General features: G+C 39.9%; 1 protein-coding gene across 3 annotated transcripts in view; it reads right to left on the bottom strand.

The window, feature by feature from the left end:
- The window catches only part of KDM4C (lysine demethylase 4C), a 441,772-nt gene that overhangs the window by 25,454 nt on the left and 397,879 nt on the right, over nucleotides 1-18,439 (bottom strand). For all 3 annotated transcript variants that reach the window (XM_030567955.1, XM_030567954.1, XM_030567956.1), the window contains one exon: nucleotides 11,802-11,972. In XM_030567955.1, coding sequence (XP_030423815.1) covers nucleotides 11,802-11,972 — 171 coding nt within the window. The remainder of the gene's footprint in view (nucleotides 1-11,801; nucleotides 11,973-18,439) is intronic.

Here is an 18,439-nt window from a genome sequence, read left to right as displayed (position 1 = left end):
CAGTACAAAGTGTGCGGAAGGGGGACATAAAGAACTGAACACACGGCGCGAGAGCTGTATAAAATACAGGGGAGAACAGGGCTCATGTGGCAGATCTGCAAAGGTGACTCAACTGGGGTTCCCTGGGTAGAGAGAGCATCACCAAAGATTGAACTGAAATGTAAGCAAGCCCATTCTGTTAATGCACTTAATACAAGCTGTCTCTTCTGCTTATGTTAGTTTAATGTGCATGAGCTTTCAGCTTTGGTGTAAGTGATTAAGCCTACAGGTGATTGTTTTATAAAGAATACGACAAACGTATTTACTACTAACACCTCTGATTTAGACCAGCTTGTCAGACAGACAGGTACGGCATCATAGTTGAGAAGAGTGAATATATTTTCTCATACCATTAATTGGAACGGAAGTAAGAAAATGTAAAAACTCTCTGCACACATCTCATGATGTCAAAATGCTTTCAAACAATATTTTGCTTTGGAAAATTGATCATGGACAGTTCTCATGCAAATTTCTGAAATCCAAATCCTAGCTTTTCATATGTTCCATGTCATGTTGAATGAAAAAGAGTGGTAGTTAATATGCCACAGCCAGAATTTATCTAAACAGGAACAGCTATTCATACCGCAAGAAAGCATGTTAACATCCAAGATAGCAGGCCTGATTCACCACAGTGTTACTCTGTTTTTAGACTGGTGTGACTTCACTGAAATCAGTGAAGCCACATTGGCATAAAACTGGAGTAAAAGAAGGGTGACTATAGTGCAGTGAATTAGCTGTATGTATTCCAAGGACAATCAGAATGCACAGTACGAAAACTATACTTAAGCTTAAACTCTTGTCCTTAAAATGTTAATGAACCTTCTTCTACACACAACATGTTATGTTTTCCTTAGAGAGAAAACAGAAGGCTGGATTAAGCAATCATGAACGCCTTCTAATGATTCTCTTGATATTTGTTCAGTTTAAACAATTAATATTTCAGCTGCAACATAATCTTTCATTGACCACCAAAACACCCATTAATAGCACCAATAGACGTTTAAATTAATGTTAACTGATAGGTGCAGACTGACACAACTTTCCACTGAATGGTGACTATTCTAATTGGAATTGGAGAATGTCATTTGGAACACTCCACTACTAAGCACCTGTGGTAGGTGCCACACTAGGAACTAGCACAGAGATAGATGGGGCCTAAATTTGGGCTACACTATGCCCTGAAAACACAGACTCTCATTGTGGGTGGTGCAGAGGTGCACTGCATCTCAGGGATACCAGAATACATTGTGCCTGATTTAGGCACAATGCCTCAAGTATAGGGGAGCCTAATAGCTGATTCACCATTTTGGGGGGTGCAATATGCTCTCCCTCACACAGTGCCACTTGTCTCACCCCTTCCCCATCTACTATGGAGAGGCTAATGTTGCTGCAGTTCCCTTGTACTCAAGAGAGCGTTAGCACCAGTTTATGCCCAGCCATTGTATGTGGATGCATAGGTTAGATGGGGAAAGCCTCCGACTTCCTCTGCCTTTCACACATACGTGTGTCTGGACACAATCTCCAGCCCCAGAAAATGAAGTAGCAGGTGCTCCCAATCTGGCCAATGAAAAGGGCAGCACCTGGGGGCTATAAAAGGTCAGGGAGAGACCCAGGGACTGAGAGTCAGGAATAGTGGTAAGAGTCAGTCTGGAAAAGCCAGGAGACTGAAGGAGGTTTCTGGTGAAAGATGCAGAGAGCAGAAAGCTTTCTGTAGGCCCTGCTTGGGAAAAGGGAGAAATCACCTAAGAGACCATAGGGTTAGGACCTGGGAGAAGGCTGAAGGCAGGAGGAGAAGCTGCAGAAGCAGAGGGAGTTGCCTGTTGTTTTTAGGCCAGAGACAAGGGCTGTAAGGGGGCTGAAGGGAGGGGAGCTGTGGAGAACTTTACCTGCTAACATCTCCAGGGCTGGAGAGCTGGACCCAGAGAACAATGAGAGGACCAGGGGGAATAAGGGACACTCCCATAACAAAGATGCTCCCAGCAGAAAGTCTGTCCGGGTTTGTGCTGGGAAGAGTGGGGCTACACTCCTGTTGGAAGGACTGGGGTGACTGCCCCTGGTACAAGGAAAGGAGAGGGTCCTCTGGGTGGGATTGCTACATGACACCCTGGATTGCAGGGGATGCAACGAAAGGTCTAAAGAATGCAAAACCAATAAATGGTCAGGAATGATCACAAGCAAGACCCATCCCTTCCCAGTTACAAGTGCTGCCAACTTGACTTACCATTCCTAGCTCCCAATCCCACACTAACAAGTTCAGTCAATCGGATGAACTAGTTGCCAAAGCTATCCTCCTACACCCTTGAGCCTCGTGACAAAATCATATAATTTGTTCTCTTAACCAGAAAGACATGGCTGGTACAGTCACGCTTTTATTCTTTCTCTGCATATCAGTTTTAAAAAATAATACTCTCCACATCTGCAGTGTCTTTCACCCAAAGATCTGAAAGTTTTACATATATTCATTTAGTCTCTAAATCCCTAAAAGCGAAGGAAGTACTATTCTCCTCATTTTACAAATGTGGAAACTGAGGAACAGAAAACGACCTGTCCAAGGTCACACAGCAAGTCAGTGCGTGAACAGAACATGGGTCTTCTGGCTCCCAGCCTCTTCTTCAGTCATAGCTGCCAACCTGCCAAGAATTTTGCAGGGACATTTCGAAAAATAAGCCTGAGACCTGGGCAGCATTTTTGGATCCAAAATAATTTTAGATTTTTTTTTTCTTAGAAAGGTGAGAGAGAAATCCCCAGGAACTATCATCCTAAAATGTACCACAATACATGTTCATCCTCCAACAGCACAACTCTCCAGCAACTCCTTGGTTACTTGGAAAAAATTCTGCTTTTGTCATGGTTTCCCCCTTCTCCACTCTATTATATTGGCTCCCACTATAACCCCCACATTTTCCGTTGCGTCCCTCCTGCTGTCCATAGCTTCCACTATGCTCTTCATGATCCCCATGACCATAAGCAACCTCTGACTGCTGAACAAGAGACCGATAGGACAGGCCACTGTTGTTGACAAACATGGATCAACCACTAGATCACAAACACTGGCTTCTGAGCCCAACTTTTAATACTGATGTTTGTATGGCTGTGATATACACATTGCACTTTTATTGTCATAAGCTAGGATTTCATATAGTGAACCAGGGTACATGCTTGCTATATATAAGCTGCCAAATTTAAAATCTAAAAGGCAATTAAAGTTCAAATTGTGCCATGACTGGGAAAAAATAAAGCACAAAAGCTTGTTTTCACTTTTATAATTCTCTCCAGTAGCATTTGCTAAATATTAGGAAGACTGATCTTTTTCTTAAAAAGATGATTTTACAGATTATCTTAATTTAACATCTCATCTGAAGTCAGTTCTATCAGCCTTTCCATTATCAAGTTAGACTATTGTTAGAAAAAAGAGGAAGTTCTATACAGGAAACTGTGATAAGATGAGATTGAGCTTTATAAAGCCTCAAATGTAGGTAGATTCAAAGTTAAAGCTGGCCGTAATTTACCCTATATTCATTGTTTATGCTTAACTATGATTCTCCTGTATTTGTAGTGTATCACAGAACCAAAAAACAAACATACAAACAAAAAAGTCAGATTCTGCTCTCACCTACACTTTGGGTAAATCACGAGGATTCTCTAGAAGTTAATAAAGTTACACTGTTTTAAATCAGCCTGAGGTCAGACTCAGGCCCCTGGAATTGTATGAGCAGCACTGCTTGGGCCCAGGGTGTTACGTATGAAGTGCAGCCTTCACCGTGACTCTGCTTGTTTAGGTTTTTTTTAATAAATTTATGTCCAAACTTTTAAAGTACCTCAGAAATTCACATCTGTGCTCTTCTGTGCGTGTAAACAGGGACTTGAGCGTGTAAAGAACAACAGTCTGTGTGCCGGATTTGTAAGTGTCAATACAAGATTTGCAAGTGCAACAGGGTGCTTATACAAATTACACAAATCATTATTAAATGTGTTCCTTAAGGTTAATTAAGGGCCAAAGCCTTCTGACTTTTGAGTAAATGTGATTAAGCAAACAGAGAGGGTCAAGCAGACAGAATTGTGCTCATATTCTTTAAATCTAATTTTATTAAGTATTTTCCTATTTTCTTTTTAATTTTAATCCTATCACTCCACCAACTTTAGAAATAAAGAGGCAAATTCTGCCCTGACTTTCCTTCAATCTGCTTACCATCACTGTAGTCACTGGGGTCATATGAATTGTACAGAAGGCAGATTTTTTTGAACGAAGATCATTACAAGTAAGTTCTTGTTAATAAAAAAAAGGTCCTTATTTTGAAACTGGATCCATGCAGGCAGATCCTTGTGCCCTGTGGAGCTGCAATGAAGTCAATAGGGGTCTGTACAGGTACAAGGATCTTCCTATTCACATCTGACTGTATGATGAGCCTCAGTGCCCCAGCTCATTAGGCCTTCTTTCTTGTCGTGGCCTACGCATGGAATGACTTCCCAGACCAAGACTCGCTGCTTCCGTAAGGTCCACAAACACTAACTCATGTCCATCAAATTTCCACATTTGGTTGGAGAGAAGCCATGCAATGTTCCAAGTTACCACTGCTCACCATGTTTTGTACGCATGTCTCTGTTTTTCATCTCCTTGGGGCAAAGGCTCTCTTTATTAATTTGCCTCCTGCATAGCACTGAGCACATGTTGTTAGCAGTTAAATAATAAACAATAACAGCAGTCTCTGAGACGATACATGCATTGCGAGATAGGACCTAACTTGGTTGAGCTCTGAAGCCCCAGCTGGTCTGACCTCAGTCACACTATTCATGCTGAATTACACTGCCTGTAAATCTTTGATGAAATAACAGACATGAGAGAAAGCTAAAGGAAACTTAAAATGTACTACCGTTGCCATCTTTGTTATTCCTTGTCTCATGCATATTTGATTCGCACAAGTCAATGTATGTTACTGTTTTACCCAGTTAGTTACTAAATGCTTTTCTATCTACCAATCGGCTGGCCCAACTAATTAAAAATTCTGAAGCAGAGAGTTTGCAGTTTTGCTGTGGGTCATTTATCTGTGAGGCATCGTGCAAACTTTATGTCTAATTTTACAGGGAAAAGGTCATTTTCAATGGGTAGTACTACACTATGCCTTGAGTTTACATATACACCACTACCTCGATATAACGCCACCTGATATAATACGAATTTGGATATAACACGGTAAAGCAGTGCTCCAGAGGGGGGAGGGGTGCTGCACACTCCGGTAGATCAAAGCAAGTTAAATATAACACGGTTTCACCTATAACGCGGTAAGATTTTTTGGTTCCCAAGAACAGCGTTATATCGAGGTAGAGGTGTACATGCAATTAGATGAAAAATTCAATTACTGGCTTGGGAAAATACCTCTCCATCATTTGAGCGTACTGACATATCACCTCAATAAGTAATCTCTAATAGAAAAGCTATGTGCTGTGCTCCCTACTATCATCACCTGCTGTACTGTTCAATTTTCTTGGGAGTTCATAGAAGAATACATGTGGGGAGGGGGTGGATTAATAAAGCCATTATTGGGTGGTATTGCAAACACCATCTTAGAAGGTCCACTGATGTAAGTGTTGTGACCCCAGTAAGCTAAGTAGGGTTGGCCAGGTAAGTACTTGGATGGAACTTGGACAAAGGTGCTATGGGAAGTGGTGTAAGGTTGCTCAGTAGAGGATACTCTTCTATCAGAATCAGTATTAAACCAATGATCCATCACGATGTTAAGAGGCACTGCACTGTGACTGGAAAGAAGCTAAGAAAAAAAATCGAATGTCCTCCACAACTGTGATCAATAAGCATTTCCATATTAAATTCTATAAAAGTAGGAGCATTTAACCTCAACATCCTATCTGACTTCCATCTCTAGTACTACATTCTACATACCTAAATTCCCTGCTGTTTGAAACTGGACACAACATTCTTCTTCACATCCAGTATATACATTATACTGATGGTCACTTTTAAAGAATTGCCATGTTTCATTCCATAGGTTATTGTACCTCAGTGGAGGATAAAGTTAGTCGTATTTTCTCTCTCTCTCTCACACACACACGAAGGATATATCCATTTCATAAATTGTACCTATCATGCATCTTTGACCTGCACTCTGTCTAGTAATCTACCTCAGGCTGCACAACTTCTGAGATTACAAACACATGAGCAACTTCAAATAGCCATCAGATGTCCAGGCCAAGAAGGATAATGTAATATTGGGGAATTGCGCAAAACCTCAGTAAACCTGATGGGCATAACCACCGCCCTCTGTTTAGTATAAATGTAAGAAACAAACAATGGAACCAGGTAAGCTAAAACAACAGGAGCCATCACCCAAAAAAATAGGGACATGGCAAGGCTCGAGCAGAGGCTGAACCATGTGGCCCAAGGGTTTTCTTTGTGGACTGACATAGCAAATGCAGGGTGTGATGGGGTGGATTAGGCCCAAAGGCCCCCTGCTGGAGGCCTCAGGGTTCTGCCACATCCATCCCAGGGAAGGAGCAGTGGAGAGGTCCTCCAAGCAGGCAAGAGTGGCTGCAGGGGAAGCAGCCATTCAGGACCCAGGAAGGCCATATAAAAGGAGCTGCAGAGGAGAGCACTAGTCAGTAGCTGCTTGGAGCAGGAGAAGAAAGGACTGCAGGTTTCGCTGCCTGGAAGAGCAGCTGGGCCATGGATGATTTGCTAGCAGGGACCAGGGGAGTATTGAGGGAGCTCTTGGCTGGTTGCTAGAACTGAGCCCAGGGAGAGTTAGAGAGAGACGCCACCAGATGGGTACTGAGACAGACCCCCGGTTGACCATATACCCCGAAAGGGATTTGTGCTTGTTAAAATGCAGACAGTGACTTGGACGGAGCGCTGTGTCACTGACAAACCCGCCTGAGAACCACCGAAAGGGTCACTAGAACTAAAGAACGCAGACACGCCCAACGAGAAGGGGGCACTCGTGAGAGCTGGGTGCCAGTGCCGTTACACAGGGGTTGGCACATTCATTAGTGAAGCCATGTGTGAAAGAGAAGTTCAAGCAGCAGAAAAAAATAGACGGACACAAAGAAGGAGCAAAGAAGCCCCAGATAAGGTCAGAAAAGTCCTGGTAGTGTGTTCCTTAGAAAAAAGCTAAGGGAGAGCTTTTGGTCAAAGTGCTAAATGAAGGAGGCTTGGAACTGAAAGCAAAGAAATTACCCTCGTTTGATTCCTACTGTGTTCAGGAAAGAGGAATTTGTACATTCTTTGTACAGGATTGCATCAAATATGTGACTCCATCATCAAATTTCTTTTCCTAGCAGAAACAATCTGCTAGACCCCCAAAATTGGGGTAATAATTTAAGATCTCAAAGGTTCCAGAGACAGAAAGAAAAAATTAAACAGTGGGAAAGCTAATACCATCCAATTATGTATATCAGAGCGTGGGGTCAGGAGTTGTTAAAATTTTCATTTCAAACTCTGACAGCATCACAAGGGGGTATTCACAGACATTGACAGCACTAGAGAGCTGTAAAGAAGGTCTCTGGTGGGGAAAAACCTTTAAACCCCTCCCCGCAACAAACAAAAAAAGCAACCTCTCAAATTGCTTTGCCATTACACTGACAACTTTTGTTCAAATGCACAGTAACTAAAAAGTGATGCATAAGAAAGCATAAGATCATAATTTTGGTGCTTTGTGAAATTTAGATGTGTGCTGAAAGCAACTGTAGCCGTCTTGAAAATTTCAGTGATGTACTTTCACTGTCACATTTCTAAATGGTCCTGTTTTGCTTTTCATGGCCGGTGATGAATTTAAAGTACTGATACACACAGAATGATGGACCTTAATCTTCACTAATCTCATCACGCTGAAGGCTCCTTTGGGTCCACTGGTAAAAGGAGGTGGTTATATAAGCGTCAGCATAATTCTTTTAAGGGCTCTATGTATCACTGTAGGTTTTTTTAAAAAAGGCCCGTGTATTTCTATGGATGTTTGAGTTCTTTCAGGTGAGGGAACTCCTATTTCAGAAGAGTTGTAGATCAAAAAAAAAAAAAAATCATCGGTGACTGTCACATATGCTTGGATTGACAGACTGAATCATGTAGCAATACAACTTTTATTATGGTTCTTGACTGCAGCAGTTTGCATGCTGAGTTTAACTGAGCTGATATACATATTCTTCAGGAATATATTGTTAAGCAGAAATTTCATAGACATTTTCAGAACTTCCCAGAACCACAGTATTTGGGTTTGGGGAAGAAATTCCCTGGGACTCTTGAAAATATCACACTAAGGCTGCTCCAAATACTCTCCACCGACAGATAAATGTCTCCTTTGCCTCCTGCAAGTACCCTTCCTTTCCAGGAGCATTTTGCACTGGTATTCCGCATACTGCAGTGACATCCAATGCATTTCCAGGAGCAATTTAGATTGTTTGTTTTAATCTATAAAGATCTTTACGCTTTCAGTCCTGGACATGTTGTCCTATAGCACTTAAGATCAGCTCAGGCAAACAAACTGACAACTCCTAGATTTGTACATGTGGTGGGTCATTCTCAGCGGAGTGTCCTTGACTCCGGAATTTGTTTCCCTCCTTGGTCTGAGACAGTAAGAATTTGGTGACCCCCCAAAGCCTGCTACAAGGCCTATAGGGCTTTCACAAAGAGTGGGAATGGGTCATGTCTTAGTTTTTGTATCAGGTTCATTTTAGAAAATGTCTTTATATCACAAACTGTACATGTGGCTAAGGCATTTTTGACAGATGTAATACATAAATAGGAAAAACTATATAAATAAACCTGAACCAGCATGTTCCATATTTAGCAAACTGCCAGGATTTTCACATAGAGATGTGTATGACAGGTATTAAAATACCAAGTTTCACAGCATGTTGTGTTTACTGAAGGAAAACCCAACCCTGACTGGAACAGGGGAGTAGAGAGACACTGTCCAGTGCAGAGTCTGCTAATTGACATCAGCCCCGCATGCCGGGGCAGCATTCATCATGGTGAGCTGAGCTGGGGATGGGTGACAAGTCATAGAGCATTATGTGATGCTCCTCTGAGCAGCAGCAAGTTTCACTTTCAACCTGCTGTTGGCAGCACTTGCTGGAGAATACAGCTTATGTACCAGCCACTTTTTTTTTTTTTTTTTTAGCAGGGGGTGGGGATCCTAAATAGCCAATTTAACCAGCAGATCTCATCTCCTTTGGGATATGGAGCACCAGACAGTACAATTCGCCAGCTGTTGTCTACATTCTTCACTGAGCTATGAGGCAATCCTTACCTCCTGCGTGTGTGGGATAAAAAGTTGCACCTGCATCTTTTGCACACCAGCACAACAGAGGATAGGACTGAGCCCCCAGTTTAGCAAACGCACTGAGGCTTACTAATTTGCCATTTAATTAGTTTAGATGGTCTAACTGAAGAGTCATTTGTTTGTGACTCTCTTACAAGTTTGAAACCAGAGGTCCCAAATGTGAAGTAAAAAAAGTCAGTAAAAGCATGTCCTAATATATTTAGCAAATGCTAATGCAAAACAAAGAAATATATACAGAAGATAGGATCAATGGATTCCTTGCCTTGGCAACTGTTGAATATCTAGAGCTAGAGAAGAGAGAGTTTTAGAGATGAAGCTCCCCATCTTCCTCCTTACAAATAAATTACTGTGCCCAAACACTGAAATGGTGGCCTGCCTTGCATAAACATAATTGTGAGTTGAACTGAAATTGTGCTGTGGACTCAACACATACTGCAAAAGCAGAAAGCTCCTGCTATCTTTGTGAGCTAGCTGAAAAGTGAAAACAGATTAGAGAAATAAGTTTCTCAATAGGCAGTAACATTGCTTTCACACCAGATTTGATGACTAAGTCCTCCCAGCGGCACTAACACCTGATATGCACATTGAATGGATTAGCAAGTTTTAGGCCAGGCAGAAGAAAAAATATTCTTTCCTCCCAGTTACTGCTACAGGTATATTATCTCATGAAAACACAACAAGATTTCTCTAAGGAATGTGAAATTTGTTTGGTATTTCCATCAAACAATTATATGTTGTTCATTTAGTATCTGAGAAGCACTGAGGCATATCCAGACCTGATTACATTCCTTCTTAGCTCCAGAACAAGCTATCCCAGTAGGGTGGTGAGCAGTTTCTCATCTCTCCCTTTGATGCTTTGATGCAGGTGCACACAAAAGAGAGGTTTGTGATAACAATACAGCCACATTTTCTTAGTATCTTGATGATCCTAAATGAAAAGGCCCTGGATCATTACTGGAGCCTTTCAGAATATTTCAAATTAAGGGGTAAATTTTCAAAGTGATGTAAGAGGGATTTAGCTGCATGACTTCCATTAACACCAGTGGGAGGTGAACAGCTAACTCCCTACTCGCTGCTTCAAAAATGTACCCCTTTAAATGTCATATTTCCAAAATACATTAGACTTTGCAATAACTAAACAGTTGCCAAGAAAAACAGAATTATTTCTATTGACAGTATTTGACAGATAACTGCTTCCAGAGACAAGCTGGTTTGTGGAAAACATTAAAGCTCCCAAACATCTTTATAGGACAGGAAGGCTGTGTATTCTGGGGGGTGCAGCTTCTGGAACCACAGCATTCTAACTCTTATGCTAGTGTCCTACACTATCCTACCTCCCCGCAGCCAGCAGAGAACACAGCTAAGGGAAAGGGGAGGTGCATCCTGGCAATCCCTGGCTGCTCTAACAGAGCCTGGGGGTTGTTAACAAGAGGTGCAAGCAGGGCCGGCTCCAGAAACCAGCTTATCAAGCAGGTGCTTGGGGTGGCAACTTGGGAGTGGGGCAGCACTTTCAGGGATTCGGCAGCAATTCGGCGGAGGGTACCTCACTCCCTCTCGGAGCGAAGGACCTCCCGCTGAATTGCCGCAGATCGCAATCGCGGCTTTTTTTTTTTGGCTGCTTGGGGCGGCAAAACCCCTGGAGCTGGCCCTGGGTGCAAGTTATAACACTTATACCAACAAATCAGCACAACACAGAGAAGCCTCAGGATCAGAAGAGCACAAAGGTGGCTTGATTGAAGCTAAGTGGATGTAAAATGGTACCAAATCAAATGGTAATGGTTTGCACCCACTCTGCACTTTTATAAATGATTATACAAGGTGCAAGGCAGTGGCGAATGTAATCCAGAATATGTAAGGAAAATGTGCATGTTCCCCAAATAAGCACATCAGGTGTTCAGTAACATTCCTGAAAAACATGGAGGCTTAAGTGCACAGGGGAAATCAAAATCTGCATTGCTTTTAGGACTAAACTACATATTCTTTTCCCTGTTGATTTTTATCATTAATAATGTAATCTTACAAACTAAACATCAAAAGATGTAAACAAGATGTCAGAACAGATTCCTGAGAGCCATTCTTCCCATTACATATCTGAAAACAGGATTTTTCAATTCAGCAAGGAATGTTCTTGTATTATCTCTCAGAGACAGATCAGAATATGTGGAATTCCCATTCTAATATCCTTTATTAAACACATATTTCTTATTTAATTAAAAGAAAGACTTTGGAAGATTAGTTTTGATTAATTTGGTCAAATGGTGGATACTAATTAGAACAACCAAGGTTGGGAAGCTCATTAAAAAAATGATAATTCTCTGCAGTGAAAACAACAAACATGAACTGAATATTAAGTCAGTTATCTCCTTTAGAAGTGAAAGGAAATATTCCCAAAGATTCAGTCTGTTTAGCTATGGCTGTTATTATCCTATTATCAAAAAAGAACAAAAAGAGCAAGTATCTTTAAAAAAAACTTACTACAATATCTTCAGGGAAAGTGTCCCGACTGAAGGAGCCATCATCAAACATGACTTCATAGAAGACTTGAGATGTCACTCCTATCACACTGCAACTATAATATCGTGTGTTCCTGTGTTTTGTGATGACAGTCTGCCCCACCGTGATGGCCTTCTCACATGCTTTGGTTCTCTTGAAAGCAAGAATTGAAGAAACAGTCATTAAAAATAGTCACCACTTAGTTTATCAAAACCATGTCACATGATAAAGTAGTGCAGTGATCAATCATGGATCTCAATTTGGCGAGAAATCTTGAAATGCAAAATCTTTCCTTACTACAACAAACTTTCTGTGAAGCATACACATTTACATTTTATTAGAAAAAGAATTACAGCCACACAAGGTACAGCACATTACTAAAAATATATCTAGTATTATGGTGTTTTGACTCATCTTACAAAACAGGAGAATAATTTAAGCATAACAATTCTGGGACCATTCAGAAATTTTGTTTGCCACTATCTTAAAGCCTTCTTATATCCAGCACCAGTAGAGATCAGACATGGTAGACCAAACAAACTGTAGAATTTTATTGAAAGGCACTTCTCAAGCTTTGGATTCATGTTTGGATTTTCATAATGATATACTTAGTATTTTGCTCACTGGGATGATATCAATAGATACACATCTCGTTTTTGTGAAAGTGGTCAACAGTGATACAACAGGATTTTTCAGTAACTCAGAAACAATACCATGCAGAACACTCACTTTAAAACTGCAGATGGTATTGTGCAGTTATAATGATTGTCTATTTTATCACTCACCTTTATGATGTAGCAGGTCAGTTATAATCATTGTTTATTTTCATGTTTCCTCTCTAATTTCCCTAAAATCAGCTATCACCTTCAGAAGTGTAGCCAGGACATACTCTAAGCTCAAATTATGCAAAGATTTTACCTCAACAACTATGGGTGTTATACTCCTATTATCGAAAAATCAAAAACAAAAAGAAATAACCACAACTCAAACCCCATAACTCAGCAAATGCTCAGAGTTGTACATGAGGCAGAAAATTGCGCACACCACTTCTCAACTAATGCATCCCAGTGTGCCTCCCACTTGCACAGTGAGCTTCACCATCTGGAGAAGTAAAATCAAGAGTTTCTCATCCTAATAAGACATCCTATGGCTGTTCACTAGCTGTAAATCATTTCATATTGGTTGCTGTGTTTGTGTGGTAAACTGTACTGTGTCTCAGGCAACAGCTGGGGATCTGAACATTTCTGACAACAGGAGATTCTAAAAAGCATGGCATGATTCAAATAGCATTTCTGTATTAGTGAAAATGTTTTGAATTAGAAATATTTATTTAACCAGCTTGAAGTACTGTATGACATATACTAAATTAATTACCCAATTTCCTACCACTTTTTCAACTGTCTGTAAACTTCCAAGCAGTAAAATTCTTCAATAAATGTAATAATCAGAAAAGAAAGTACCTGTGAAAGTCTGCAAACTGATGTGACTGTAGAATTGTCAGCATGATTATTAGAAGCTGTGTTATGGCCAGTGCCCATGCTCTTTGTTAGATTTTTACATTTTATTTTCAAGTAATTCCCGCAACTTTTTTTAAACAAACTTGGGCCAAATTTTCAGTTACTTCTCTTGCTTTGTAATTTTTGGCACAATACCACTTTCTTGCAGCACATTACAGAATGTACACATCTCAAACTTTTGTGTTTCTAAAAACTGAGGGCAAAGCAAGTACAAACTTAGCGCACTAGCACCAGAAATTGATAGACTTCAGATGCACACAACACGTTTTCTTGTGCTAGTGCACTCAGTTTGTGTTTGCAAGTGATTTCTCTGAGTAAAATTGTGTTCATGAAAATAGAGGATTGGACTGAGGCCTACTGATGAAGTTATACCCAATTATATTTCTATAGCATTTTCAAGATTACCTGGAAATTATCTCTCTTTCATAATGTGGAAGTAGGGAAAGAACTGACAGGGATTTGCAGGGGATCTTAATGCATGACAGTCTGTTAGCAAGAGTTAGGCTAGCTGTAACCCTAATGACATGAGATTTGTAGAAGCAAGGATTATGTGAGGTGAGTGAAAAAGAACTGTGTGAAAAGCTGTTGTGACCTTATGTAGAGAATGTGTAGATAATATGAAATGTAGACTGGCGTCTCTTTAGAAGCGAGAAAAACAAGATATCAGGATGATCTATGTAGAAACAAAATGCAGCTGTTGCGTATTATTGTCTGTAACAAAAGTATAAATGTTTGCTGTAATTGTTTACCTGTTGAGAGACCTGTCTAAGAAGGGGAGATCCTATGTCCTAGTATACTCTCTCCCTGCTGTAGCTGCTAAACAGAATAAAGTATCTGACTTTGCTGTACCCAACCAAAAAGTGAGAACTGAGTGTTTCTCCGACAATAATTATATATTATTTAATGGCTGTTTATCTGTTTAAACAGCCATTACTAGTTCTGTATAGAACAATATCACTAAGCCTAAACACAAAACGGTGAAATGAGCCAAGAACTAGTTTACCACTATAAGTTATCATTATATAGGTCCCTCTACTGGTTAACATCAGTTATCACTGTTACACCAAATCTTGAATATTATATAAAAACCCAGGTGTTTGTTTACTGAAAAATTCCAGACTCCATTTATCCAAATATGTTCAGAAGCAGAAATTGAAAGTAGTCACTGAATTACGCATGTGAGTGGAGCAGAAGTTTCTGGTTGACATATAAATCCACCAGGAAGTAAATGTATTAAAAGTACAAAATGTATTACAAGTATGAAGACTGAGCTTCACAAAACAAAAAAACAAGATTTTTTTGTTATTAAGAATATGCAGATTGGTTTACTGGTAAAAGGTTCACAAAATAAACTCCACAACTCAATCCCCCTACCTCCAGGCAGAAAACCAAATAAATGAACAAAAAATTCAAACCATAGAAAACCCTACTGCATCCCAGCTCAAGGAGATGGAGTTTGGCTTTAAGTATGCTATTTTGGTAGGATTCTTGATTTCTTTTGCAGAAAAACATTGACAAGCACACTGTATAAATGATTGCCTGTCCCAGAGAACATTTCCTGCCAGAAAAGCCTAAGAATTTATTGATGTTAAGAATGTCATTTTTGATCAGAAAGGACAGTTGTTATGCAAGGGGCTCTATCAGATTAAAGAAACAGCTGTGGTATCTTTCAGATTATGGTGCAAATTGTGATTCAGAAAGTGTGATTTTTCTTCAACATAACCCAAGCCAAGGATGAACTAAGATAGCAGTAGAAACAGAGAAAATCTAACACACACACACACACACACAAAGCCACCTTGGCCTTCCATATGTAAACTTGAAAAAATAGGAAACATTATGGTATGAGTTCTTGCTCTTTATTTTGGACTGGTGTATTGCTAGCAAACCAGATGCCATCTTATGCCAAGGTCCCCATGCCTTGGATACTAAAAACACATAGCTGGAATCAGTCTGGTTCACCTGTGTGTTAGTACTGGTAAAATCATTAGAGTTATAAAAATGTGCTTAGTGTTTATGCTTTATTGAACACTTGTAAACTGCTATTTGGATTAATATCACTTATAACATCTGTATCTCATATTGTAAGGTATTATTTGAGCTTGGAATGCAAGATCTTGCACTATAAGTCTCTGTAACTGTGTAAATCACCAGACAGGAGAGAAGCATTAGCTAGTGTGAAATACTAGTCTCCAACAGGTGTTATGTCCTGTCCGACATAAAAGGCACAGAAACACAAGATGAAGTACTGTGGAACATCAGAGGGCAAAAGACTTTGTTGATTGCTTTCTCCCCCACCATGAAGAGAAAACATGCAAGTGAATTCCTTCCATCAGCTGAGTTTGCAACTCTAAGCAGAAGTGGGGAAGGAATAAAAAGCCCTAACAAGGAGGAACTGTATCTTTATGCTGCTTGGACTCTGAGGAACAAGGATTACTAAGCATAAGCAAAAGATCCCCAATGCTTAGCCTGAGTTAGTCCTTGAACTTGCTTATCATAGAAGCTTCTGTTACTTTTTGAAATTTAAGATTGAAATTCATTTGTGTATAGTGTTGTCTTTCGTGTGAAATCTAAGATGCAATTGACCTGAGGTAAGTGACTGGTCCTTGTGACTGAGAGTAATCTGAATATTCCTGTGATCTTCAGTGTAAGGTGGGCTTACCTGGGAGGCAAGACAGATAGGAGTACCCAAGGGACTGTCTGTAATTTCATGGTAAGGCTGTTAATAGTTTCTGATGAGTTTACACTTGATAATTGACAGGTGAAATCTACGTATAGAACTCACAACAATTTGGGGTTTGTGCCCTGTTTCCTAACAGTTTGCCCTGAGGTTGGTATCCACACCCTTCAGTCACTGCAGGACAACTTGACAACTAGCCAAGAAACATTTGGTCTAAAAAGTTCCAGATCATATTTATAGTAGAGGATCATCAAAGCTCTAAGATGTATTTGGTTTGATATGAAAACCTAAGTTTTATTCCACCATGCCAATTTACCCCCCTAGAACTATAGTCCTAATGTGAAAGTGATATCTGAACAGTATGCCTGGTCAGGATTTTTTCCCTTTGGTCTCTGTGTCTCCCCCAAGGCATGCCCCTGGATCACCAGAGGGCCAGGCGCAGGCAGCACAGAGTTGGCTACATTGGCTTTTTGTCAACCAGGGATTCTTCCACATAAAGAAAATCCCCAGCTCTCCTGTTACAGGAGCTCTCCATTACATTTGTGATGCAGAAGCATCACAGAATAGAGGATCAGTTATGGTGAAGCTGTTACAAAGTTTGTCTTCTGTTTTGCACTTCAAGCGCAAGTTCAACTTGTTCGTTTTATAGGAAAAATACAGTGTATACACTGTAAATTTTAGCACATAATGGCTGAGCAAAACCTGAATTTTCTGGGGAGTTTGAAAAAAATCAGTTAATTTTAAAGTTCTAATCAATTAAAAACTGCATCCCTCACCTAAAAAAAGCTCAGTATCTATCTCCTGATTTTTTGGGTTCTCCTAGCTGAAACCCTGGGAGATAAGGAGAGTTTGGTGGGCTCTCTGGAGTTATGTATTTATTTTGTTAATTAACAAAAATAATTAAAAAATGTTACAGTTCTTTGTCATAAACGAATCCTTAAGTGCAGCACTTAGGTAATGGAGAACAAAAGTTTGGATGACTAAGATCTTCTACAAGTAGTAGCTGCTCGTTCGTGAAAGAGCAAGAGATCTTTGAGATTGTTTCATGAAGAACAGTATCTTCAGCATAGGAACAGCTACTGTTCTGAGAACCCTATTCTTCATGACACTGGCCAGCCAGCTCAGGAGCTCCTGGTTTTCATGACAGCAACAGATGCTAAAGTTGAAGATCCCGTTTTTCCATGAAGATGGTCAGCCAGTGCAGGATCATATGTGATTTTGCAGAACAGATAGCAGAAACTCTGGTCTATTTGCAGTGGTGTGGAATTTGGGTGAAGAGGTGCTAGAAGACGGACTTCTACAACTGGTAGGCAAATGTTCCTCCTCAGAACATTTTTGACAAAAACAAAAAAAACATTTTTCCAAAGTTTTTCTCTAACATTTAAGTTTTTCATCCAAACATTGAAAAACAAAATGTTATGGGTTTTGGTAATTTAGAACTACAAGTTTTGGCTAAAAACTGAAACATTTTCAATCAAAAATCGAAACATTTCAGCCAGTCAGGTAAAAATCTTTTGGGTTTACTGAAAACTGTTGCTCAAATGGATGAAATTTTTATTTTTTTGTTGTTGAAAATAACAGAACCAGTTTTTCTATTTATCACTCCCCTAATTTTGTAAAAATCAACATTTCCCACAGAAATTTCCATTTTGACAAAAAAAGCTATTTATCATTTAAAAAAGAATTTGAATGAAAAATTTCTGCCTAAGTCTACTAGTATCTTTATAAGGGCAGGAAAGTTGTGGTGTGTCATCTGAGGTGTCTGGTGGTTGTTCTAGTGGTCAGGTGCTTGTCTCTGGGCAGAGGAGTAGAGGGTATGTACTGTTAGATGTTTTTTATTTCCTTGCTTTTGTGGTTTTGGATTAGGTATGTTATAGTACAGAGCAATCTTAAACCCACAACAGTGTGTGTAAGGTATGTACAGAAAGGTATTTTTCTGGGCAACCATGTACATACATGAGGCTCCCTATCCCCTTTCTTCTATCCTTGCACATCCACAGAAGGGCCAGGAGAAATTATAACATAAAAATTCACATATGGTTCACTCCTGCAGCTGTATACTAAACTTCCCTTCCCGCCTCTACATTTTTATGTCCTGATCCTGCATTCCAAGCCCAGTTAACAGTCATTGATTTCAAGGGGATCTTTAGTTATGCAAGGTATGGAGATCTCGCCACAATGACTAGCTCTCCTTAGAGCATGAGCTATAGGATTCTGTTGTCTGAAACTAATGTTTCCCTTTCAAGAGTCTGATATGTCTTGTGTACTCCAGTTTTCACCTCACTTAAAAACTACTTGTTTACAAAATCAGGCATAAAAATACAAAAAAGTGTCACAGCACACTGTTACTGAAAAATTGCCAACTTTCTCATTTTTACCATATAATTATAAAATAAATTGATTGGAATATAAATATTATATTT

The sequence above is a fragment of the Gopherus evgoodei genome, chromosome 6 (assembly GCF_007399415.2).
Source record: "Gopherus evgoodei ecotype Sinaloan lineage chromosome 6, rGopEvg1_v1.p, whole genome shotgun sequence".
Lineage (NCBI taxonomy): Eukaryota > Metazoa > Chordata > Testudines > Testudinidae > Gopherus > Gopherus evgoodei.
Note: the sequence above shows the minus strand (reverse complement) of the source record. Positions and strands in the feature narration are given on the sequence as shown.